General features: G+C 38.6%; 1 protein-coding gene across 3 annotated transcripts; it reads left to right on the forward strand.

Moving 5' to 3' along the window:
• Positions 1-26,950, forward strand: LOC122304109. Of its 3 annotated transcripts, XR_006240915.1 has the most exons (5): positions 1-259; positions 379-1,117; positions 20,431-23,414; positions 23,756-23,837; positions 26,912-26,950. XR_006240915.1 is itself a non-coding variant. In XM_043116157.1 (4 exons), the coding sequence occupies exons 1-3, from the start codon at positions 228-230 to the stop codon at positions 23,410-23,412; spliced, it is 3,753 nt and encodes a 1,250-aa protein (XP_042972091.1). In that variant the 5' UTR covers positions 1-227; the 3' UTR covers positions 23,413-23,414; positions 23,756-24,104. The 3 variants fall into 3 exon arrangements, 2 of the variants coding, with proteins under 2 accessions (XP_042972091.1, XP_042972092.1); XM_043116157.1 differs by lacking the exon at positions 26,912-26,950 and having other exon boundaries at positions 23,756-24,104; XM_043116158.1 differs by lacking the exon at positions 26,912-26,950 and having other exon boundaries at positions 20,434-23,414; positions 23,756-24,104.
• Positions 26,951-27,549: the final 599 nt, after the last annotated feature.

The raw sequence follows: 27,549 nt of genomic DNA on the forward strand, positions 1-27,549 counted from the left end.
TATAATGTAAAGAAAAGTAAAAAGCTGTCTCTCTCTTCTGTCTCTCTGTCTGTTTTTCTCTCTCTTTCCAACCTAATTTCCGTGCTCTCCTTCACTTCATCTTCTATCTCTTTCTCTCCCATCTGATTTCAGCATGTAGATTGTAGACGCATGCTTCTATCTTTTTCCCTTCGTGTTTAACGTCGTTGTTGTTGTGTTGGTCCTTGTTCGGTTTGTTCTCTCGAGCCATGGCCGTGGCGTTTCAGGGCTTCTCGATCCGGTAACATGTTGTTCTGATTGAATATTCTTTTTGCTTTTGGTTCTAATTAACCTCTCGTTCTTCTCAATCTTTCTTTAACTTCTCTTTATGCGTTATGAATTGGGTATATATGTCGACAGAGAGTATGCAGCGAAGATGAGGACCGTCGACGTGGGGAAGTGCTGGCCGTTCGGCATAGACCCGGCTGACGAGATGAAGAAAGAAGATATCAAGTTGTCGCTCCCTCCGATTACTGTCACGAAGTTCCGCTGGTGGTCAAACGAGCTCCAAGGACGCCGAAAACACGATCAAATTCACGGAGGCAACGCAAATGTTCGAGGAGAGGAAGTAGAACTTCGAAGAAATGGGAGTGAACTTGACGCTGAAAGGGCCGAGTTCAAGAAATCACAGGCGGAGGATGAGAAATTGGAGATGGTTTGCCCGGTTTGCCTTGTTTTCACGGCGGCTACGGTGAATGCTGTGAATGCGCATATGGATAGTTGCCTTGCGCAGTCTTCGCAGAAGGAGGCGAGGCGGCAAATGAAGGCAAAGACGTCCAAAGCGCCCAAGAAAAGATCGATTGCTGAGATTTTTGCGGTAGCGCCGCAGATCGAAGCAGTAGATGTTGATGATGAAAGTGGGGATGAAGATAGCAGTGGTGGAGGAGAAATGTTTGGCAGTTGCAAGTTTTCAAGTAGGGATAACGTGGTTTCTATAATCAAGGGTAAGAAGAACATTAATAAGAGGATGAAACTGAAGAAGAAAAAGAAGAAGAAGAAACGGGCTTTAGAAGAGAGTGGTATGGCAATTGTGAGGAAGTTGAAGAAGAACAAGAAGTTAAAAAGGGCGGCCGTGAAAAATGGGTCAATTGCAAAGAAGGTATGTGATTTTTATCATAAAATATCGTTGATTTTTATGATATCTGTGAACTCGTGTTTCCTTTGTATGATTTTGGTTGTGGCACATTCATGTTGGATGTAATATGTCCTATGTAGTCAACAAGAGTTGCTTGATTACTGTAGTCTTGTGATCTTTCATTAGTTGTTAGCTACGCTATGTTCTCAATTGGGTATTTGCTCTTTTTAGCTTTTCTGCGTGGTATTACTGCTGAAAAAGCTGGTTAAAGACAGCAATACGTTTGAGGACGAGGGCAGTGGGCTTGCAACTGTACTTGATGTGTGAACTGGGCGGCAATGAGGCTCGGTATAAAGAGTAAAAGTAAACAAAACTAGGAATAGGGTTCTCATGTTTAGGAAGGATTAGCAGGTTAATGGAGGGGGAGGGTGTGATGTGGTGCTCCAGCTGTACGTAAAGTACGGGTTAGGCAGTGCGGGGCTTTTATAAGGTCCTTGGTTTAGCAAAAGTGTCCCTTATCGATGATGATGCTTTTTGAAATATTGCAGAAATCTGTATATCTGCGGGAGATAATCATTTGGGCCTTGGAGCCGCTCAGATTTTAGTTTGATGGTATTTGATGATTATGATGGGTGGAATGTATATGGATAGGAGATAAATCATATGGGTTGTTGGATCTACTTTCTGTATTTTGACGGTTCGGAAAAACAGTCTTAAGAGGTTGAATGGGTTGAGGTAATACTGGGGTTGTGTTTGGTGAAAAGGTTTTGTTTATCATACGTTGTTCTAGATGATCACCTCATTGGACTATGGTGACTTGGAATGGTTTGCATCATTATCACATGGCCATTATCTGCCGAACTGGGACTTATGTCACCTTCATTGCTTTTCCTGTGAAATGGACAAGATGATTTCTTATTTATGCTGCTATGTTAATGAAAGCCAATGGGTTTATTGTTCGTTTCGTTTAGTTGTTTTGGCATTCTGGCCGTGCCCTTTGGTTGAGTATTTTGATCTTGTCAGCCTCTATTCTGGATGGATAGAAGGAATGATGTCCAAGACTGATTACATCTCAGTTGAAAATTCGAACAGCCATATATCAGCATTATCATAAACTTGTTAGAGATCAGCTGTATCCCAATTGGTGTTGCTTATTGGATGGCCAATATGTAAGTACCTGGATGTTATGTTGCTGCGATCAAAATGTTATTTAATTACTTGTCATTCCAAGCTAGCGGTTGCTTCTTTTTGCAATCCTACTAAAGAATCCAGGGTGGCCTTATGTGGGTACTTTTTTATAATTAGTTAAATTAAGGACAGATTCTGAGAAACTTGAAGTCTTGCTCTAAGCTACAACTCATCCATTGGACTCAGCTCTATGCTTTGATCGGAAGGGAAATTATTTGAGCAAGAATTCTGTTTATGAAGCCTATAATTTTGAGAGACGAAATTTGTTCCTTAAGATCAACGTTTCCAGTTGGAGATTGAATGCTTCGTACCGGTATTCTATCCTTATCTACTACAGCCAGCTCAGGAGAATGCTAAATTTATCTTTGAAAATCGCAAAGTATTCATATATATCATATCTGCTGTCAGTCAGACTATAATTCGTTACTGGACATCACTTGACAGCTATATGATAACTGTGGTTGTTGATCAGAAGGAATACTTGGCAGACTTTTATTTTGATCTAGCACGCGAAAGGGCGCTAAAGAACAAGATTGCAGTAAAGACGTGAAATCATGCCAATATGAATTGTTTTCTCTTTGGTTCTCCAAAGTCAGCTGGATTATTAAGAACAGTCGATTAAATCTATATATACAACTCTTTACCGGTTGCGTGATCAAATATAATTCACTACTTGTTTTATTTTATTGGCCTTCTGCTAGGAATCATGATTTGAAAGAGAAAGATTGTCATGTATATTTTTCCTCGTGTTATGCTAGGTTTTGTTGTCAAGATTTGGGTCCAAAAATATCGGTTCCTTTTAATAGCTTTCTTTAGTTCAACTGCAACAAACATATGGTAGGAATTAAACATGTTTCAGAAACAATTTTTGCGTTGGTATTCCTTTCTTTAAGGGAGAGACCTATAACATCTAAGTCATGGTCTAGGACTTGCACGTATTGCATATGAATATATTTCCTCTTATATATTTAACTTATCAGCAAAGAAAATTATTTTGGTTTTTTTGGGTTTATTATTTTATTTCAGCATTGCAGGTTATTTTTTAATGATTTGTGTTTAAGAAGCTTAGTGGGAGTCATTTACAAAGACAATGCCGTAGAATTAATGTTAATGCTTTATATTTTTACAACTTTTTAATGCTTTGTCTGAAATTCAGTTTTCTAATTAATTGCTATCCGTGTCGTTCAGTTTAGTTGTGACCGGCCATTTCATTCATCAGTGACATTTGGTCTCGATTCTAAATTTCTTAATTTCCACTTATTTTTCCTTTCCACAGCTAACATAAGCAATATGTCTAGATCGCCCGAATCCTAGGATATTGAAGAAATCTAATTAATTTTACTGGATGCTATATATGGGAAACTAATGAAAAGCCAGTCAGCTAGAAACACCGTTTTATCTTTACTACTGCACTTATTTGCCAAAAAGTAGAAATATGTGAAGAAATCTGATGATAAGACACACATAATCACTTGTTTGGTTGACAATGGTTTCAGGTTTTGGTCTCCTTATCATGGTCAGACGTCAAACTTCTGCCGACTTTAAATATTTCTTTTGCAAGATACGGCCTTCTGGCAGCAGAATGGTTTAAGCATTTATATTCATAGCGAATTACAATTGCTGTCTGATGCAGCATTCTAACAAAAATAATGGAAAATTTGATGGCAAATTAAAGTGCTTAATTACTTATACATTCTAAAACACATTGGAAATTTTTTGGGGTAAAAACAAAATGGTTTAATTAATTGCATATATTTTGAGCTAGTTGCTTATATGAAACTAGGATTTCTAAATAAAAGCATTGACTGAAAGCTTTTCAAGAAGCAAAACTCTTGCTTGATATATTTCAGGCCTGACACTTAACATCTCAGTTTATACAAGCTTTAGCAAGTTTCCAAAGGCGTTCCATTTTCTACTAGCTACTCCCTTCTCTTCTAAACTTCTAATTGGAAATCAGAGTGTTGTAGCTGTATTCATTTGTCTGTATTCAGAAAGCCTTTAAAACAAAACTATGATTAGAAGGGAGGAGAAATATTTAAATACTTTTATGAAATTTTTAACAATGACTTAAATAGACTTTTCAGGAACTACAAAGAACCTTGATTTTGATCTTCTTTTTTTTTCACTCCGGAATATCTTCTTCATACATGTTGTACGGAGCATTGACTGAGCAACCTCCTTAAATGCTTCAAGAAAGGGGCATAGAGACACATGTTTTGTCAACCCCAGTTAAAATGTTCATTAGGTTACTTGAAAAGTTTCGGACCTTTTTCAAGACATTGTTAATTATCTCCCTTGGAATTCCATTCGTTAATGAATGATTTCGTAATTTTGATGTACATTTGGCGATCTCTTGATTGAAGTTCCATGTTCTAGATTGTACGTCTGCTCTATGCAAAAAGAAAGATTATATATTTTCTTTACATCTTGTCACAAATTAATACATGTGAATAATTTAATGTTAACCTATTTGCCGTCTAAGGGGTCTTCGGGAGGCATCTTAGTAATGTGGGATAAAATGGTGGAAAAGATGGAGGAGTGTGTGGGGGAATATACAGTGGCTACTTCTTTCAAGAATGTGGAAGATGGTTATCAATGGTCCCTTGTCAGTGTTTATGGACCCAACTCTAATACAACGAGAAGAGGCTTATGGGATGAATTGGCTGGTCTTTGTAGTTTATGGAGCCTTCCTTGGTGCATTGAGGGATATTTTAACGTCACTTGCTTCCCAAGCGAATGAGTTGGGGGTCCTAGCTCTAGCTCAACAATGACGGATTTTTATGAATTTATTTGTGAGCAAGAACTTTTGGACATTCCTCTAGTGGGTGGCACATTTACATGGTCCAGTAATAGAGAACATCCAGCTTGGTCAAGACTTGATAGATTCCTTATTTCACCCGATTGGGAAGCATACTTTCTAGACCTACTCCAAAAATGGCATCCAAGCTTATATTCGGATCACTTCCCCATTCTCATTGATTGTGGTGGCATCTAGGGAGGTAAAAGATATTTTAATTTGAGAACATGTGGCTGAAATTAGAAGGTTTTGTTGAGCGAGTTAGACAATGGTGATCTTCATATATCATACAGGGCAATCTGAGTTATGTGCTGGCTTGTAAGCTAAAGGCTCTCAAAGTGGACTTGAAGAAGTGGAATGAGCAGATTTTTGGGAATGTACACTGTAAAAAGTCCCTCCTTGGCAAACTACAGGGCTTGGAGGACATGGAGGAGGAGAGGGAGCTTTTAGAATAAGAAAAGGCTCACAAAAAACTTCTCATCTTGGATATTGAAAGATTGGATTTAATGGAAGAGACTTCATGGAGACAAAAATCGAGGGGTTTATGGTTAAAAGAAGGGGATAAATGCACCAAATTCTTCCATTGAACGGCGAAGTCACATAGAAGACACAATATCATTGAGTCCTTATCGGTAGATGGGAGGATTGCACTAAACCTAACTGAGATCACAAAGCGCATTACCAATTACCATGCACAATTCGGAGTAGTTTTCTTGGAGATCATGTCTAGATGGTCTTGCTTTTGAGTCAATCGACCAGCAAGAAGCAAGTTGGCTAGAGAGACCTTTTGAGGAGGTGGAGATCTGTAAGGTGGTGAGAAGCATGGCAGGTGACAAAGCTTCGGGCCCGGACGGGTTCACTATGGTCTTCTTTAAGGCATGTTGGGAGGTAGTTAAAGATGACATCATGAGCTTCTTCCATGAGTTTAACGAACGAGGGAAGTCTGAAAGTAGCTTAAATGCTACCTTCATTGCTTTGATTCTAAAGAAGCCAAGAGCGTTGGAGATTAAGGATTTTTGTCCTATTAGCTTGGTGAGCAAAATGTACAAAATCCTTGCAAAGGTATTGCCTAATAGATTGAGCATGGTATTGGAGAAGCTCATGTCCAAGCCCCGAAATGCATTTATATGAGTTCGGAAAATTCTTGACTTGGTGCTCATTGCCAATGAATGTTTGGAGAGTTGTGTCAAGTTGGGTGAACCAGGATTATTATGCAAACTTGACATGGAGAAGGCATATGATAGCGTAAATTAGAACTTTCTACTACACATACTTGAGAGGTGTGGAATTGGAGCGAAATGGCGTTCTTGCATCTCCACTGTCCGTTTCTCTATTTTGGTAAACGAGACCCCAATGGGTTTCTTCGGAAGTTCGAGGGATGTGAGGCAAGGTGGTCCCTTATCTCCATTACTATTTGTTTTTAGAATGAAGACTTTTAGTAAAATGATTGCAGGTCTTGTGGAGGTGGGATTTCTATCTGGCTTTATTGTTGGGGATGCGGGATGCAAGAATCGGCACACTTGAGATGACCCACCTTTATTTGTAGATGGCACACTTGTATTTTGTGGGGCTAATCATAGCCACATTCAAGCTTTGCGGGTTCTTCTACTCTGCTTTGAAGCGACACTGGGCTTGAAAGTGAATCTTAAAAAGTCAGAAGTAGTGCCAGTTGGAAATGTTCCAAGTGTTTTGAGATTGGCTAATATTTTAGGATGCAAAGTCTCCACTCTACCAGTGAAGTATCTCGGTCTTCCATTGGGTGCCTCCTTTAAGTCGCAATCTATTTGGGATGGGGTACTAGAAAAAATGGAGTGCAAACTAGCGAGTTGGAAAAGGCCCTATTTTTCCAAGGGTGGTAGAGTTACGTTGATCAAAAGTACCCTCTCCAACCTGCCTACTTACTTCTTATCCTTATTTCCAATACCATGCAAGGTGGCACACCAGATAGAGAGATTGCAAAGAGATTCCCTATGGGGGGGAATAGTTGAAGAATTTAGGTTTCATTTGGTGAATTGGGCTACGGTTTGTACCCCTATGCGCAAAGGCGGATTGGGAATTCGGAATTTGCTGGTCTTCAACAAGGCTTTAATGGGTAAATGGTTATGGAGATACCACGAAGAAATGGGAGCTTTATGGAGGGTGATCATAGATTTAAAATGTGGTGGATTGTGGAGAGGATGGAGTTCGAATGAGGTGAGTGGACCACATGGGGGTGGGGCTTTGGAAACACATAAGAAGAGGCTAGATCAACACGCCTTGTAGTTGTGGACGGTTCTAGAACTAAATTCTGGGATGACTTGTGGTGTGGAGATCGAAGTCTTAAAGAAGCCTAGTTGATACCATACAGCCTTGCACAAAGAAAGACTGCCTCAGTAGCAGAGCTTATGGATCTTTCTAGTGGATCACCCCAATAGAACATCTTTTTCCTTAGAGCTGCCCAAGATTGGGAAATTGACACATTTACAGATTTCTTCAATCTAATACACAATTGTAGAGTGTTTGGAGGAGCGGATAAGATGATATGGTCATCGTCCAAGAATGGGAAATTTACTGTACAGCGGTACTATAAGTCTCTTATGACACACACTACAAGAAGCTTTCCATGGAAGAACATATGGAAGACTAAGGCTCCCTTAAAAGCTTCCTTTTTTTTATTTTTTATTTATTTTTATGTGTGGACAGTTTCATTAGGGAAAATTCTTACCTTAGATAATCTAAGGAAATGCCATTTTATTGTAGTAGATTGGTGTTACATGTGTAAGAAAAGTGGTGGATCACCTATTATTGCATTGTGACGTAGCCATGAGTTTATGGAATGACATTTTTGCGCGAGTGGGGCTCATTTGGGTAATGCCAAGAAGGGTTGTTGACTTTTTGGCCAGTTGGCAAGGCATCCTGGGTAATTCTCAAATTACAGCTATGTGGAAGATGATACTGACCTGCTTATGGTGGTGCATATGGATGGAGAGGAATGGTCGGAGCTTTGAGGATCATGAATGGACAATGGACAAGCTTAAAATGTTTTTTATGCACACTTTATTTCATTGGTCAATTGTAATAGACTTTAATGTCATGAATGTACATGATTTTCTTGTATCCCTAGACAGTCATGCCTGGTGTGGCTCTCGTATATGTCCCATGTACTTGGCTTCGCATATTATCTATAAAATTTCTTATTTACTGATTAAAAAAAAAAATTTAATGTTAACCTAGTGCCTTTTCATTTGAGTGTAGTGATGTTAGCAAGTCAATACTGGGAACTCAACTATCTCCCAGACATGATTTAAGATCATGTATGACTAAAGACCTTTTAGTTAAAGATTCTTTAGCAATTAGTTTATTTTTTTTTTATCACTTGGCCCTTCTCACTCATCTTAAAGAAAAAAACATTTGGCCCTCTTTTATAATATAGCCTTGGCCATCTCAACTCCCCAACCTCCTCCCACACCCAGAAAAAAAGAGAAGATTAAAGCATTTTGTTTTGTTCTCTAACCTTTCTAGATGTGTGTTGATGTACATACTTCATGATATTATTGAATTTGTATTAAGCAATAGGTTAGCATGCATATATCCATACTAGATAGAGACTTTTCCCCATGTTCCTGTCGTAGAACTTGTTCTATGCTTTGTTTTTTTGATAAGTAAACAAATTATATCAATCAAAGTATAGGCAAAGGCACATTCAGTACAAAGAATTCCCTAACTACGTAGGAGCAATAGATACGAGGAAATCATGAACAAGTTCTATGCTTTCTTTCTTGTTCACATCTTCTGACTATCATATTATCCTTTGTAGCTGAGAAGACAGTGAAAGTCTTCAAGATTTGAATTAGTTTGTTCTGAAGTATATTTGTTTCCTCCTTTATTTGTAGAATTGACGTCAATGATCAATCCATTAGATGTAGGGAATTAACCCTACTAAAGTCTTTTTTTTAATAAGTAATTAACCCTACTAAAGTCTTTAAATTATAAGTTGGAGTTCTATAAAGATTTGTAACGATTTCACAAAATATGGGATGCCATTTCTATACCCTGACATTAAATGAGAAGTGAAAGATGCATTACTAAAATTTTTAAAATAATATATGATGAACCATGTGTTATTAATAACGTACCATCAAGTATGTAATACACTATGTGGTATAACAATTACAATTGATGTTAAGTTTCCATCAAATAGATGCAAGACTATGTAGACCAGTAGTCACAAATGCCACAAGATATGAAATTGGCATCACATAGATACATACTCCGCATTTCATAATCACCTTTGCCAAATAAGGATAAAGTAGACATCGTGCTAACCTGTAAGCACCAATGTCATAAAGACATTAAATGCCAGACCGGCAATAGTAAATGAAAAAGAGCTTATAAGTTTAATATTGCTTGGTACCATAATGTGTTTTCAGGTACTCATGAAATCTTTCCATATCCAAAAAAACTCACAAAGTTCCTAAGATTTCCACAATACGTTCAAACTTCAAAACCTGATTTTCTATCAAGTTTTCCAAATAGCTGGATCTGGGATAAAGCATCTATTCCTGAATAAAACATTTCAGTAATTATCTAGGCCTTCCGTTGGGGGCCCCCTCGAGAGCAGTGGCGTTATGGGATACAGTGATTGAGAGAGTAGAGCGACGTTTAGCAGGTTGGAAGAGAATGTACTTATCAAAAGGGGGTCGGGTTACGCTTATAAAGAGTACGCTATCTAACCTCCCAACATATTTTCTATCCCTGTTCCCTCTTCCATCAAGGGTGGCACTTCGAATTGAGAAACTACAACGGGACTTCTTGTGGGGCGGAATAGGTGAGGAGTTTAAGTTTCATCTAGTCAGGTGGGAACAGGTTTGTAAGCCCATCTCAAGTGGGGGGTTGGGCATTAGAAAGCTGAGAATTTTTAATCAGGCTCTACTTAGAAAGTGGTTGTGGAGATACCACAGAGAACCAGAAGCTCTCTGGAAGTTGGTGATCGAAAATAAGTATGGAGAATTATGGGGTGGTTGGTGTTCTAAGGAAGTGCGAGGGGCTCATGGTGCGGGTTTGTGGAAACATATCAGACAGGGATGGGAGGTTTTCTCTCACTATACGAGGCTTCGTTTAGGAGAGGGGAACAGGATCAAATTTTGGTATGACACTTGGTGTGGTAATTGCGCGCTTAAGGTTTTATTTCCGACACTATTTTTGGTTGCAAGCGACAAAGAAAAATCAGTGGCGGAAGTCATGGTGGTGATGGGGGAGCAAATTCAGTGGAGTATCAGTTTTAGCAGGGCTGCCCAAGATTGGGAAGTGGATACTTTTGAAGCCTTTTTCAGCCTTTTGTACTCAACCAAACCAAGTGCGCAGCTTCTAGATTCGTTGTGGTGGTTACCGTCGGGAAAAGGTATGTTTTCAGTCCGTGTTTTCTATAAGGCTCTAACACAAGGGCAACCCTCACAGTTTCCTTGGAAAAAGCTTTGGAGACACAAGGCGCCTCTCAAAGCGGCATTCTTTGTGTGGTCCGCTTCATTGGGCAAGATCCTCACAACGGATAACTTGAGAAAACGAAGGGTGATCATCGCAGATTGGTGTTGTATGTGCAAGAAGGGGGGAGAATCTGTTGACCATCTTTTATTACACTGTGAGGTAGCTCGAGGGCTATGGAACGAGGTTTTCTGTAGATTAGACTTGGGTTGGGTTATGCCGGAATCAGTTGTGGCGGTTCTTGCTAGCTGGACAGGTTTAAGGGGCAACACCCAGATTAAGGCAATTTGGAAGATGATCCCGATATGCATTATGTGGTGTGTGTGGCAAGAACGCAATGAGCGGACATTCGAGGACAAAGAGAGATCAAGGGAGGAGCTGAAAGTCTTCTTTTTTAGAACTCTCTGTACTTGGGCTATTGCTGTTAGTTTTAATGGCCAGAATTTACATGAGTTTCTTACTTCTTTTGATCCTACGTAGTGTAGGACATTCTTTGTACTGAACGTGGCATTTTGCCTATTCTTTTGAATATATCTTCTTACTTTTCTCAAAAAAAAAAAATTATCAACATCATTATCAAATGATCAAAACAAGGATGCTTACCATTATCAAGCCGAAAACTCGTACATTTTCGAGCCGAAGATAACATATGCATCTTCTGTAATTACACTTTTTCAACAAGAATAAAGTGATAAGGATACTATATAATATTTTCATTGAAAACCATGAGGACTAGCTATTTACCTCACTGGCAAGCACAATTTAAGGACTACCCTCAAGTTCTTCAAATGAAGGCTAGTCGAATATAATTGAGAAGTGAACAAACCTTTCACCATAGATGGCTCAACTAAGCTTATATCTGGCCAAGCAAAAATAGTACAAACACAAGGGATATGATATAACTTATATGTGCTTAATCCTTCTAACTCTTTAGGGGAGCTTCTAAAACAGAACAGGCCTGTCCCAATATACATCCAAGTTCTACCAAAAAAATTAAGGTTAGACCCTCATTTGGCAAGATGCTTAACCTACTTTTAAACAGATTGTGACTAAAAAAAATCAAATTCATAAACCTCCAATCAAGAACCCCTGATCTTAATTATATATGTTCAGTCTTAGGCTATCTTCCAAGTTATATAATCCCCAATTTTTTTTATTGGCACTAGTTGTCCAGAACAAAGTCGCAACTAATCCCGGGGTGCACAGGCTTGTGGCAAGGATTTTCCCACAAGTGCACCTCAAGTAATACTAGTGAAAACCCCCCATGTCCAATAACCCATAGAAATTGTTTGCACCCAAGGGTTTGAACCTTAGTCCTGGGGGGAGCATACCATCAAGACCAAAGCTCTTACCACTTGAGCCAACCCCTAGGGGTTATATATAATCCCCAATTTTCAACTTCATTAAGATAAATTCCCAAATTCACAATCTACTGTTGATCTAACCCAGTAAAGTTTAAAACCATAAATTAGGCCTCAAGTTTATGTTTCAATCATTAGTTTGCTTTCACAATAATGAGATTATGAAAGCAAAGAATGAGGCCTAACCAAAACCTTAATTTATCGATTAATCTAGAATCACATACAAATAAACTCAATTGGAGACTTAAACACATCTTTTAGAGCCTTAGTTTATAGCTATATAAACATTTGAACAAAAAAACTCTTTAACAATTGATACTTGAAGCCATAACTTCAGCATGCCTTCCACTCTATCTACTACAACCATACTAAAAAATAATTTCCATAATTGAGTGAAATATCAAGCTTAATGGGGAGAGTAATTTTTTTATTTTTATTTTGGATTGGCGCTGGGTGTCTGAGAACAAAGTCTCGACTAATCTCGGGAGTGCACAGGCCCTCGATAAGGAGTTTCCCGCAAGTGCATCTCAGGTAATTCAAGAGGAAGCTTCCCTAGTCTGGTGGCCCCTAGAAATTGTTTGCACCCAAGAGGATGGGTGAATAGTTTTGATTGAAACTCAAAATTAGGAGTGGGTTAGGTATAGGCTAGAACTAATGGTTTTTGGCAGAATTTAGGCCAAATTGAAGGCATGCTTCTTTCACAATGACCTAGATTGAGTCACTCAGACCTAATAGATGGCGTTGAGACCAAGTCCCATGCTCTTTGAAGGAAGAGATCTTTTATTTGGTAGCTCCGACTAGAAATGACTTGCTCTGCCGGTTTTCCAACGAGTTTGATAGCCATTTGAATTGGGAAGAGGTGGAATGGGTTCTACTAGGGCTGAAAATTGGTGACCAAGAATGGCAGCTTGATATGTTTGTGTTCAAGTAACCCCAAGAGGTGGTTTAGTGGTACTGGGGCGAGCCATATAAAGTGGAGCCATCGGACTCGGGGAATTTCTCCTTAAATTACCAAAAGTGCACTTGTGGAAAACCCCTTACCTAAGGTGTAGGTGCACCCATGGAATTAGTTGGGACTTTCTCCTTGACATCAAGTGCCAAAGTGGAGGGAAGTTGTTTGGGTTTTGTGGATATTTGGCTGCAAGTGGTGGTTTTTGTTTCTTTTGAAGACGATAGGCATGAGGTGGTTAGTGTGGGGAAGTGGTGTCTGGGACAAAGGGAGGTTGAACTATGTATGTTGTAGGGGCATTGGTTACAACATGAGTGGCATATGCGAACATGGAGAGACAGGGTTGGAGTGGGGAGTGATTAGTCCGGCGAGAAGTTATCAGCCACAATCAGCTCCCTTGGGGGAGTATTTGGAGGATTAAGACGCTTTTCAAGGCCACTTTCTTCTTTTTGGGAAGATTCTGACCATGGACAACCTAAGGAAACGGCAGTTCATAACAATTGACCGGTGTTGCATTTGTAGAAGTGGATAGATAATGGATTCTTTTCTTTTTCTTTGTGAGGTGGCGAGGGCTCTATGGGATGATATCTTCAGTACAGTGGGGTTAGCATGGGTTATGCCTGGGAGGGTGATCGATTTTTTTGCCATCTGGAGAGGTCTATATGGCAAATTGCAGCAATATATATGGAAGATGGTCCCTATACGTACTGCAAATGGAGGGAAATGAATGATCAGAACTTTGAGGAGAAGGAATGCTCAATGGATGAACTTAGATGCTTCTGCTTCAACACACTAATGTCATGGGCTATTGCTATAGATTTCAATGGATTTAGCTTCCTGGAATTTCTTGTATCTCTTTCTAGTTCTTAACTAGGTGTCTTTCTCTTGTATATGTCTTGTGTACTGGGGCAATGTCTATTTCCTATTATGTTAATAAAATTTCTTTTACCTATATAAAAAAAAGAATGATACGCTATTAAGTACATATTAACTTACACTTATAAAAAAAGTACATATTAACTTCCAATTTACAAATTATATAAATGGAATGTTACAATTTCATAATCTGTTTGACTGGATTGTTATTTCATCTATCCCTCAGAATCCTTCACATTTTCTTTCAAGGTCATCCATAAGCTTTTGTGCATTTTCAAAATTAGAGTAACATATATCCACTAGCCTGTAAGAAACTTTCTATAACATTACTAGCTCACCTTTTATTTTGAAGGTAATGGAAATTTTGGAAAATACATAGAAGCCTGGATTGAAAATGATTTGGGCTTATTTTGGTTTGGGAAAAAAAAAGTTTTCCAACAAAAAAATAATTAATTTTTCCCAAAATTTAAGCAAGCTGTACCTTATCAATATATGCGAAGCTTCATCGTCTCTTTATGATGAAGACATCAACATGTTGAGTACCATATCCATTCTATTTTAATGAAATGTTTAGTCATCTCTATGGTATAGCTGATTGCACAATAATATTGGGAATGGCAATGTTCTTGATGATTATGCTTGGCATTCATTTTTCTCCATTTCTTTTTCCGTAAGTTTCTCTTATTTACTTACTTGTCTTTGATTTTTATACTTAAGATTTTTTGTATAGAACTTGTTTGATTTCTGTATGATGCTATAGAACATACAGACATTATGGTCGTTGCTTGGACATGCGCCTAGGATTTTTGTGTTAGAAGAGGATGAGAGGGTGATTGCTATGGCAAATATTGTGGAGCTATATTCTGCTGTTGTTTGGAGTCCTGAATTCCTAGCTAGATCTCTCCTTTTCCCCTTTTTTCCATTCTCCCTTTCTCTTACCTTCTCTACAAGTATTACTATAAGTCGTTTATTCAATCATTAATTTACAATAGCCGTGGGTGAGTCCTAAGGGCTCTGCCGTGGGGTGGTTCTCCCGTCATTTAAAAAAAAAAAATACAATAACCGATCTAAGGAATCCTAATCCTAATCCCATATATATAGTGCTGAAATTGCAAGGTCCTAGTTGACTGGATGGAGCACCTTACAAGAGTCTTCCTAATTCTCCTTCTTCATAAGTATGATCAAATTTCTTTCCCTTTCCCCTCCTTTTTTTTTTTGCTTTATTAGAAAAGGGCCCTTTCTGTTGCATTGTTTGCAAATGCTTAACTAAAATCTCTAGTTCAAAAATTCATTTTACTATTATGACACTATTAAGAACAACATCATATGACTCAAGGGCAAGGTTCAGGCTATGGGCTTCACTTTGGTGGTAGTGATTTATCATTCATGGAGGTTGATAAGATCCTTCTATTTAGCAGCACCGATTGCTCGTAGAAACATGAAACAAAAGTAAATTCTCATAGTTCGATGCCCAGCTTCAACTACTTCTCCATAAATGAGGTAAAGTACTTCTTTCAGTTTGAATAGGGGGTGCCCTTATTTTGGTTGAAGTAGCCATGACTTTGCTTCCTACTCATCGGAGCCTGGCACTTGCCCTGGCTATATGTCATGCGCTTCAGCACCATCCATTTTTCGGGGCTAGTTAATTCAGCATGTGAGTTGTTACACACTCCTTAGTGGATTTCAACTTCCATGACCATTTTCCTGCTGTCTTAATCGATTAACACAGAGCGCAGTTGGGTATTGTAACCCGGCTTTTGGTTCATACCGCATCACTAGTTCTGTTTACCAAAAATGGCCCACTTGGAGCTCCTAATTCCTTGGCACGACTCAACAAAGCAGTTGTGTCGTCCTTGGTTAGGAAAAACATTGCTTTGAGGGAGACCTAGACCTCTAAGTTAGACTAGGTTAGTTTGTCTGGTTTCTAACCCATTTGAATTAGTTTACTTCAATCCATGGGCGCATTTTAGTACTCCAGTAAATTTCATTACTTTGTTACTTTTTTATTTCAGTACTTTGTTACTTTTTTTATTTCAGTACTTTGTTACTTTAGTTGATGACTAGTCCTTAATGACTTGGCTGTACTGTATCAAAAGTTGTTATATATATATATATGCAAGTAATAGATTTTATTTATGCTAACAGAGGAATAGGAATAGCCAACTACTCAAGATGTATACAAGAGAAAACATTTTGTTAGGAAGAAGAAATAGCTATCAGGAAATTATGAAAATTAAACCTAGGAATTGGCTCAAGTGGTAAGGGCCTTAGTCTTGGTAGTATGCTCCCTCAAACTAGGGGAATTTCCTTAATTACCCGAGGTGCATTTGAGGGAAACTCCTTATCTAGAGCTTGTGCACCCCCCGGGATTAGCCAGAACTGTTCCTTGCCATCTAGTGCCAATAAAAAAAAGGGAAATTATGAAAATTGTGCCCTTAAACAGCAGGAAAGGCGATTGTTCTGCTTCAATGACAACCTTTCAGCTTCATCAAGAAGACTTTAAAACTCATTTGTGCTAGAAAATTTGTATGTTAAAATGACAAATGTTAAAGAATTATATTTGCTATTCCATTGTTTCCTTTTTGTCTAGCAAGGGATCAAGCTATTTGTCCTTAAATCCCACAATAGAATTGCATTGTTGAGCACAAGAACCGATTACGTGATGTTGTCGGAGCTTGCCTATTTTATACCTTCTACCATTTCTCCAACTAAGAACTTTTTACCTTCTAGCTTTATTTTTTACTCTTTCACTGTGTCTCTACCTCCAAAGGCATCAGCTTCATTACAAGTATGGCTATGATGTCCATGACTGATAGTATAGTCCCGCTCCCTCCCCTCACTGCTTTAAAATCTGGCATCATCTCGTGACTTTCCTTTACTACCAATTGCTCTCTGGAAAATGTACTTGCTCGTGTTGTTAAGTACTGCTTTAGTAATGGTGTCTTTTTAATCCTTATCTTCTTCCCTTTCTTATTTTATCTCCAATCTTTACCGTGTTCCCATCTTTAAGATTGTTCAAGATGCACTATTTGACCTGGGTTTGAAGAAGGCTGTGGAATTGTACATGGAAGCTATACAATAGAATGATACTTGGGACTTTCCTCCTACTTCGTAGGAAGTGAACTATTGGCTGCAAATGGGTATGTATAGTCAAATTTCTTCGTGATGGTTTTGGTGATCGCCTGAAGGCTCCCCTTGTTGCTTAGGGCTACACATAAAGCATCGATTATAATTTGACATATTCTCTGGTTGCTAACATCTCTTTTGTTTGTCTGTTGATCCCTTATTTCCAATCTGGATTGGCCCCACTATTATCTAGGTTTCTAGAATGCTTATCCGTGGTGATTCACTTGTATAGGTTTATATGAAGCAACCATCTAAGTTTGTTGCTCAAGGGGGAGTGTTGAAGTAGTATTTGAAAATTGTAAAATGCATTATATGGTCTCAAGCAGTATTGAGACCATGGTTTGGGAAGATCTTTGAGGTTTTAAAGCTCACCGCTACTTACTACTGTTGTGAAAATGTATCGTCTTAATGAGGGAATATGTTACATCCTCCGATTACTGAACTTTTGAAAGGCCCTCAGGTTAAAGCAAATGGGCATAGGATTGATTGAACTCATTTAAATGTGTAGAGCCAAGTGTAGTGTGGTATGGTAGTAGGCACTTATAGGCCTCTTCCCGGCTATTGGGTCACTCCAGTGCTTTGGGTACTTTGGACCCTCTACCATCCATTGCAGCAGAGTCGTTTCTTGATTTAAAACTTGTGAGGAAATGTTTAAAACAGAGAACTTACAATATTATAACCCTGCATTCTCCAAAAATTTAGAAACACTAGGAGAATTATTGAGAGTGAGATGTGATAGCTTTCTTATGATCTAACATTCTCGTGCCTTGTCTACCTTCAAGTGAGAGGGGGGCCATTCCAGTTGTTCTTTTTCAATTCGAGCTCTGCATCCCTATCTCCTTTGGGAGCTCAAGTTACATTTTGATGCAAGGTACATCCTACTGGTTCAGTAGATGATTTTGTGATCCCCAAAATTGACTATGGAGGCTCGCCATGTTGAAAGAATTTCTACAATGGTGTTTCCATACCAAGTTCTAGATAAGCATTGGTATTTCTTGGGGATTGAAGTTGCAAGATCTTTACTAGGTATAATGTAATGCCCCAGGGCCAGCCCAAGCCACATCTGAGCCTATACTAAAAAAAGACTAGTCAATGATACAATTAGAGCCCCATTGAAATCATCATAAAGAGCAAGAATTTCTCATTTCCAAGCAATGTGAGATCTCATACACCACCTACTCTTATCACTTATTAGTTAGTATGGGGGATCACGTATCAATTTATCTTGAATAAAGTATGTGGTGAGTTGGGGAGATAGGGTTTAGTTTGTGCTTGACCTGTTAACACTCATGGATCCAAACCACAACTTAGATATGAGGGACAGTTAGTGTGGTCAGCCAATGTTGGACAGGATTACCTTTAGATTGAAGGTCCCTACAGGATATTGATATCTAATTACATGAAAACAAATTACAAGAAAATGTAAGAAACAAAATGCGGTCATTGGATCAAGTGCAAAATTGTGTATAGGACAATGATTTATATTGTGTAACACCCCAAGGGAAGGTCTAAGCCACATCTGAGCCTATTCTCCAAGAGTACTAGTCAATGGTACAATTGGAGCCCCATTGGAATCATTATAAAGAGCAAGAACTTCTCCCTCCCTAGCAATGTAGGATTCCATTCACCACTTAAAATTATCATTAGTATCGGGTATCACAATCTCTCCCCCCCCCCCCCAAAACCCCCTCCCTCGTTGGGCCATTCCATCATAGGTGGCACGAGTGAAGTCCCAAACACATCATAGGTGGCATGAGTGAAGTCCCAAACTTCTAGTTGGAATAGGCTCTGATACCAATGGTACAAGTTGGATCCCCATTGGAATCATTATAAAGAGCAACTTGTCCCTACGTAACAATGTGGAATCCCATACACCATCTACACTTAACATCAATATGGGATATCACATAATGCTAATGAGAATTGAGTTCATAATCTTTTCTCTGGAAGATAGGCCTCCCAGCACCTACTTCTATTCCACTAGCCTATGATAATCAAACTGCTCTAGACATTGCCTCCAACTCTGTATTCCATTAACAAACCATATACACTGAGAGAATATTCTTAGTAGATACCTACACTCTTTGTTAAATCTGAGGACCAGCTTGCTGGTATGTTCAGAAACTCATGTCGGTCTAAGCTGGGCTTTTATGAAATATGTGTTCCAGCTTTATGGGGAGGTTTAGAATTATTTGTTGGGGCTACTGTAATATGTATTCCTTATACAAAGGAAGCTCTAGAATCTATAGTTGAGTTGGCTTGCGGGATGTCCTACCAGCTGTCATTCTCATATGTAAGAATGAGAAGAAAAGATTTATAGGGAAAAAAAATGAAAGAATGAGGGCTGTACTGAAAATCAGCTTTTCTTTTCACACATATACCTCTTTCCATTCTGACTAACAGCCTTAATCATATGGCTAAACCTTGATGCTAGACTTTGCATAGGATAGATCAGAGGAAACAGTGTTTCAATGCTTTCGTAATTTAAAAAAGATAAAAACAGCTATAGTGGCCAAAGTTGTGGAAGAGCTTGCAATACTGCATACGGGCATCCACCTTGGAATAGAATTGCCAGAATTCTCCAGCATGAGACATGTCCATGACATCATATTATAAGACAGCACATTTTAGGGTGCTGCCTTTGCCCTAATTAAGTGGCTGAACATTGATTCTAGACGCTGCATGGGATAGATTACGATAATGCAGTTTAGAAGCTTTGCTGTTAATAAAGAAACAACTAATTGTGTTCAAAGTTTTGATGCTAGCACTCAATTTGGATTGCAACCGCCCCTTCAACTATTCTATGAGAGAATATGGTGTTGAATATCCCCAATAGCACTCACCTGATGGGCAATACATTATAATCAGAACTGCTTTTTGCTTGACCCCCAACTATAAAACAAATCCTTCACACCCCTCGTTTTAGGCAGAGTTGGTTCATTCACTTTATTTCTGCTTTTGGTACACCATTAACAAGAAAAATTTACAGCATATTGAAGACATATGTTAGAGGTTTTAGCCATCCATGGCATTTCTTGGAATCATCTGGGAGCACCAATTACATGTCAGGGCATGAACATAATACAGGATGCAAGATTGAAATGAATCAAATATACTTCCATTTCCGGTGTATGGTGCACAAATTAATATGTAGTGCCCGCATATACTTGCAATTTATTCAAAACTGCGGAACAAATGCATGCCAATCATACCATCTGCTATCACGCCATCCTAGAATCTTGGGGACATAAGAGAATAACCATGTTGAAATGCAGACTGGAGATTCATATCAAAGTTTCAATATTTTAATTGAATTTTTCTTCCAGGATCCATGGATGCGATTTCTTGATTATATTGCGCATCATGGCATTCTACTGCTAAGCATAGGGAATGTTATCTCTCTTGATTCCATAATATTAAAATTGGAAGTAATGTTGCAAAGCCTAAAATTAAGTATACAAGATGATTATGTAGGCTAGTTTATCCCACCAGATAAAATATATTGTTGGAAGCATTTTAATTTTTAAAAACCTAATTTGACTTTTTGTTATGGCTTTTTTTTTTTTTTTTTTTCTGTCAGGAGACTTTGCATAAGATCAAACTGCCACCACATGTTGATTTTACTGTAAAACCAAATGGTTCATTTTGTAATAAGAGGTTTCCAGAGGATATCTTGGATGCTTCTTTTATCCGAGGAAAGAAACCAAGTCTGAAATGCTTATCCTTGCAAAAGAGGCTCAAAGTTGTTCAAACGTCCAAATTTATTGCAAAGCAACAGAAGCCAGTGTTTCCCGTTCGTAGCATTCTCAAAGCCCATAAAAAAGTTATTCCTGGGCTCAACTCTTCAACTTGCCCCTTGCAATGTGGTACTCAAATAAATCATTCTGGTATTCCTCGGTCTGACAGACATGTGAGATTCTCAGGTAAGGATGACATTCTTGGTCCAAGGACGAAAAAGATTTCAGATGCCTTTGTGCACTGTACAAGCAAACTTTTTTCAGATGCCTTTGCTGCTTCATCAGAGGATTGCCATTCCAAAGAACGTGATAAAGTTTCCCCTATGGAGATTGATGGAATCCAGGATATTGATTTCACCACTACAGATAATGGAACTGGAGTTCTACCTATAGCTGGAAGGGAGCATTTGCTCAATACTCATGGTCATGTGGATATACAGAAGAATCTGAGACCACATGTTACTTGTCAAGACAAAGCAAAGCATTTTCCAGAGAAATCAGTTTCTCCAAGTCAAGTTGCAATTCACAATGACGAAGTACACAGATTCATTTCTACACTTGACGGAAGGCACAATACTTGTGTAAATGCTCAAGTAGGTGGCAATGTTTTCAGAGCTTTCAATGAGAGTGGAAAGTCAATTGATCATTTTGTTGATTCAATCCATGGAGTTCCCGTAATAAGTTCAGTATCAAATACGAGGTTATCTTCACCTCCTTCATCATCTTGCTTCGTGTCAGATGAAAATGCTAACAGGAGGCTGCCATTTTTATCACAATCTGCCACCCAGAATTTTAATGGGCATGCTATGCATTACCAACCACATTGTCATGCATCTCCAATGGAGTTGATGAACAACATACGTTTATTTCCAGAGTGGAAGCAAAGAGCAGTTTCCATTCGAGAAAAGTGCATGGATGATGGATTTTTTGGTTTGCCTCTCAATTCACAAGGTGAGCTAATCCCGTTTAGTTCAAGTGGGCAAGGTGCATTTGACCAGCTGATGTTGCCAAGCTCAGTACACCATTCTTCCAGCAGCTTACCTGTACACAATCTTGTCATGCGACAAACTATTGGTGATTATTGGAGTGTGAAGAAGAGGCAGATTGCTGAGGGACAACATTCAAAAGATCCATTGAACTTGTTTCCTGTGCAGAATTATGTTATAGAGAACCCTAAGGTACATTTACCTGCTAGGTTTGGTGTAACTGAGTTAGAAGGTACAGGAAGATCAGATGCTCACAGACTTAATTTTGAGAGGCTTAACCACCACTCGGTTAGCCAGCTTGATTCAGACCTGAACCTGTCTTTCAGTGGATGTGGACAATATAATCAGGAGCAGGACCAAAATGCTGATGGGAGAGTTCATCCTGAGAAATATCCAGATAAAATGATTCTAAATTCTACCCAACCAACAATGCGGTTGATGGGTAAGGATCTAGCAGTTGGTAGAAGCAGCAAATTTGAGGACGGTAAGGTCTGGACTGATAAGGAGATTATTGCAGAAGATTGTCCTACAAGTACTGTACTGGAAAATTCTTTTATGGAGAGAAACTTTCTGCAGGACTGGATGTTGCACCCTGCATCACGAAAACCGAAGGACAGTGTAGCCAATTCATTAGCAATTCAATGCAATCATACAGTGCAGGACAATTTGATGACGAAAGCTTCAGAGTCTAGGATTTCTAACCCATTTCTCAATTGGCAAACCAATGCAGCGCATCATAATGGCAGCCTTAATTTCAACGAAAACCCTAGTAATTCACATTCATTTGTTCATTCACCTGCCTCCTCAGGCGTGTTTAGAGGTGCACCCAGCTTCCGGGAGCCATTTCCATCTGGAGCTGAAGCTCTAAGAGGCAGTCATTATTCACCACTGGCATCTACTCCTCACATAAGTTGTCAGCATATCCCTTGGAGTCCTGTTGCATTCAATCACAAGCAAAATCTACCTCATGCTACAAAATCAGCTTTCAACTTCCCTTTCTTGTACACAGACTGTAGAGAAGATGTTCAACCCTATGGGTTCCAGAGATCCTCACAGGGTCTGCCCCCTTGGTTGTTACATGCACAACAAGATAAACAATTAATTACTTCGTCCCAAATCATATCTGATTTGGGTCATAATTACCCTCCCCAAATTATCTCTGGATCTAACTTTTTTCCTTCCCAACCTTTGAATCATTTGTCAGAAGTTTCTTATCCAGTGAAATCTCAGTCACAAAGCAAGAGTTCACTCGGTTCAACATCTATATTTCACCCTGCACTTGTTCCTGTCATACCTGCTGTTAATACTCCTGCTGTCAATATGGAGTATGGGAACAGAATTAAGTTCAGAGATAAACTGAAGTCGAAAGCTTTTGGCATCAAAGACCCTAATCCTTGCAAGAAAACCAAGAGGCCAACGGCTAAAGCAGATTGTTCAACAAAAGCCACCAGAATACCTAATTTACAACTGCAAAAGGATTTAAATGCTGTGATGGGGTTGACCAGTGAAAACATTGGCAGGGACCTTCAAAGTAATGTGGCAGTGGCTGAATGCAATCCAAGCAGGGATAAAGCTAGCAGTTTAGGATGTGGCTCAAATGAGAGCTCAAAGGATGGGCTCAGAAATTCAACTGGCATTGATTTTTCGAAAGATCATAATTTGGCAAGATCAGGTCCTGTTAAACTAACTGCAGGAGCAAAGCACATCCTGAAGCCTAGTCAAGCTGCCGATCAGGATAACTCAAGGCTGATCCACTCAACCCTCCCTTTTGCAGTTGCAGCAAATTGTGAAAGCGCACAAGAATCTCAGAAGAAATTAACAAAGATTTACAGGTTTTAGAAGTAAGTTGGTATTTGGTAAATTGATATGGGATTTCCTTTTTGTTCTCCATGCTTCTTCATACACACTGCATTACATGAATCTTACTACGTTACTGCCTTGTTGAAGATACAAGAGTAGATCTTCATTTTTTGCTGTTTTTCGGTCCCATTTAATTGAAATATGATGTTATCAAGTCCAGATATCTGCATGTGCAATACTTGGGAAAGATTAGCTGCTAGCATACAGTTCTGGTGTTTGTTTCTTTAATTAGCTTCAGTTGAAGTTCAATACCATGGCCTGGAATGTACTTGCTAAAGATTAGCTGCTAGATTATGGTTTTGATATTTGTTTCTTAAATCAGGTATTCAAGGGACATCTGTACGGGGGTTTTAAAGTGTCTATAATGACTTTATCCTTTCAAAGAATTCACGGTATTCGCAAAGGTTTGACCATGTTCCTGAAAATGTAGGAGTGATAGCTAATTCTTCGACGTTAAGGGAAGAATATTTTGCTGATCTGATGCTAATTTTGTTTTAAGTTCTTGCATAGGTTTTTGTAAGAATTTCATCTTATTTCCTTTTTTGGTTAATTTTGAGGACATTGAGGGCCCGAGCTTGTGAACACTCGATGCATTCATGTTGGTTAATTTTGAGGACATCAAGGGAGCTCGAACACACAATGCATTCATGTTCAGACATTTGTTGTCAACTTGTCTCTGGTGCAGTAGATAATTAGGCATGAAAACAAACATATCATGAGATGTCCAATGCTCCGAGCACCTGGACCCAAGCCAACTGAAGAGAGCCTCTTACTCGATCGCTTATTTTAACAGTTGTACCAGAAGAAGCCCGTTTACTTTTCTGTATTTGTAGCCTCTTCTACCCTCTTCTTCATCTTCTTCTTTCACGCCAGGTACATTTCCTAAGACCGTTCACCCGAGCCGACCCAAATTTGAGCATTCCGATGCGATCTGAAAATGGTGTACATCCTTTCTTCTTCTTCTTCTTCTTTTCTTTTTATTTTTTATTTTTAAGCCAACTCTTGAATGAATTTCCTTTGGTATGAAAGCATTTAACTGCTCCTCACTCATCTACAAGCCTCAGATGGAATAATCTTCCACATCTCCCAGTTGCTTTTAGGGTTTATAGTCTCAACATGAACAAAATCACTCTTGCAGAAGATTTTTGTCACTCTTATTATTTATCCTGGTCTGCTTTAAGGTGGTAAAAAGGGAACAAACTTTACAAGTTGCGGATGCAGCTAATCAAGTGATGCTATTCAAAGTTGATCTCTTTGCTAAGTTGCGGATGCAGCCAAGTCTTATACAAGTTTTTCTATTTTTTTATTTCCCTTCTTCTTGATTAATGGTATAATGTTTATTGCCCAAGCAAAAAAAAAAAACAAATCCCGAATTGATTGGCTTGGCAAACTAGAAGTTCTTTTGTCAATTCTCTTTCAAACTAGATAATCAAATGGCGGCCGAAGTATTGCCCAATTAACTTCTCTTCTATTTCAACTTCTTATAGCACTAAATCGTTTCCTAGTACAGCTAAAGAAAAGGTAGTGTATAAAGCAATCTTAAATTCATGCGATTCATACAATCTAAGATCCAATCAATGGAATTCATTGTTATGCAATAAAGAAAGCGTGACATAGCTACTTAAACCAAGAAGGTGATGAAGAACTGTAGCAAAATATGACATGATCTATGTTTCAAAGACTTTCTATTCTGAATCTGTAAAAGGCCAAAAGACAGATATGTATTCATAACCAATATCCTCTACACAAGAAGTTTGCACCCACTTCTATCAAAACATCAGAACATGACAACATTTGCCAATAACCAATATGAACTCTTCCACCATGTTGTTACCCAAGTTCCAACCAAAAAAAACCAATATGATTCCTCTAAAAGCAAGAAGCTTCTAATCATTATGTACCACAAAGAGTGCCAATCCTATGAGATTACATCACAATTCATGTGGAATAATAATTTGAACACTTCTGCTAGGTACAGTCGCCGGCTACAGTAGGCATGCAGTTGGCTGCCAGCTAGTATTAAAAAAAACAAAAACAAAACGGAGTGCATTGTCGATTCCCACTTCTCTTGCGTTGGTGCTCTGGTAGTCTTCAAGCTCGTCTCCAGAAACTCATTTTGGAACTGGTGTAGTCTTCGGCAACTCGAGCTCGTTTGTTTTTAAGTGGATCTGTGCTCTCTCTTCAAGTGGATGAGTTCGTAAGCAGCCACTGATTTCGAAGGCAGATATTTGGCATAATTTCTACTTGGTCATCTTCATGTGGGTGATTTCTAAATAATATTAATGATAATGATAGCAATGAAGCCTTAGGCAGGAAGTTCCTTGCCTAGGAAGCAAACAGAATTCTCCATGTCTTTTTCTCGTCACCCAGCACGAGCCTCCTCTGTGATCTCGTAGTTGTCTGTGTTTAACATAGTGTTGCAGCTGCTTCATTCTCTGCAGCCCAGTTATTTGTCGAAGTGTTCTTTTAAGATTCTTCCCACCCACTCTCGTATGCTTTGAAACTCTCCTCTCTAGTCCTTTCTCTTTTTTCCCTTCAATCACTCTGTGCTTCAACTAAATTTGATTCAATTGACGAGAGATTTTATAGTGTTGCAAGCATTGTTGCAAGTTGCAACTGTGATTCTATCTTCAAATTGGTTAGTTGTTCCTTGTCGGTAATCTTTATTGTCTCATGATCCTATGTGTTCTGTTCATCGACTTATGAATTTCAAACTTTTAGGGATCAAAGACTTGCACTTCCCAAGAGCTTTCCTTTGCAAATCTTTATTCAATAAGGAAATATGAATTCTAAGATCATCAAACAAACTACATGCCTTGAAGCATGCAATCAACATCGTGAGATTGGTGCATTGAGAGATAATCTTGTGGAAGAAGCTAATGCTCAAGAAAGGGGTAAAATTTATTGTATTGTGGGTGTTTATTTCTTCACGCATTGACTGTTATCCATTTTATGCTTACAATGCCATATGTAAGACAGGAAGAATTCTGTGTCCCTTGTGTTTTTTCAGCCCTGTCGTTTTTTAAAACTTTTGATGATTGCCACTTATACTTGTATCTGTAACCATTAAATCTACAGAGAACAAACCTTATATTGATGAGCAACTCAGTTATTTCCCACCTGAACTGGTCGGTCATATTCCAAAGAATTCGAATATATTGTATCATTACTACTTAATGGAGCTGGAGCATAAATTTGCTGACTATATTCCAGTTCATGATATTATGCTTGTCCTGAAAAGTAAGTTAGAAGCTGAACTTGGAAGCTTGCATTTTGACTTGGATGTTGACAGGTGTAGTTTGAGAGTGAATTTTAAATATGTAGGAGTGATTAATCTTAGCACAGAGCAAGTCACTTCTCTCTCTCTCTCTCTCTCTCTCTCTCTCTCTCTCTCTCTCTCTCTCTCTGTGTTTTTTTGACTTCGCTTCACTTTGTTAGTTTAAGTGTTATATTAAATAATAAAACAATTTGTTTGCAGGTCCTTTTGTGTAGAAGGTTTCAGAAAACTCTTTTAAGAGTTCTTATTTATCAAGATTTGAAAATTTTAAACAAGCGTATGGATGGAGTTATTTTGGAAGCTGAGCTGAGACTCGTTGTCAAGGAAGGGTGGCACTTCGTGGAAGGATCAAGAGAGAGAACTAGTGGAGAGAGCGAGTTCTTGAGGAAGGAAACTAAGGAGGACCCCGACTAAAAATGTTTTTATTTTTATTTTATGAAATGGGATGGTTTTATTAAAGTCACGTGGGATCCAGACTGCACCACGGTTGCATAGAGGGACTGCATTTAGCTTTTTTCTTATTCGAATGAGCATTTGAGATACAAGCAACACCATCTAAGTCATTAAAAACTCCATTTTTCCTAGTCCCACAAACTTCAAAGTCATTAAAAATAAAAAAACTACCCAATATTATCAAACTAAAGAGAATCAACTCCAGCGCAACCAAATCACCATCAGAAGATAGCAATTGGCTTGTACTTAAAACTATATTTCTGGATAACACATAACAAAGGAAGTGGAAATATCTTGTATTCTTCAACTGTTTATATTTAAAACATTATTCAAAGTTATCTTCGTATGAAGAAAAAAATGATGTTAAAAATAGAATTATTAAAAAT

This window comes from Carya illinoinensis, chromosome 3 (assembly GCF_018687715.1).
Source record: "Carya illinoinensis cultivar Pawnee chromosome 3, C.illinoinensisPawnee_v1, whole genome shotgun sequence".
Lineage (NCBI taxonomy): Eukaryota > Viridiplantae > Streptophyta > Magnoliopsida > Fagales > Juglandaceae > Carya > Carya illinoinensis.

Coding starts and splice junctions, on each gene's coding strand:
- LOC122304109 (XM_043116157.1), top strand. CDS start 228: ATGGCCGTGGCGTTTCAGGGCTTCTCGATCCG. Junction 260..378: donor TTTCAGGGCTTCTCGATCCG/GTAACATGTTGT, acceptor ATATGTCGACAG/AGAGTATGCAGCGAAGATGA. Junction 1,118..20,430: donor ATGGGTCAATTGCAAAGAAG/GTATGTGATTTT, acceptor TTTTTCTGTCAG/GAGACTTTGCATAAGATCAA.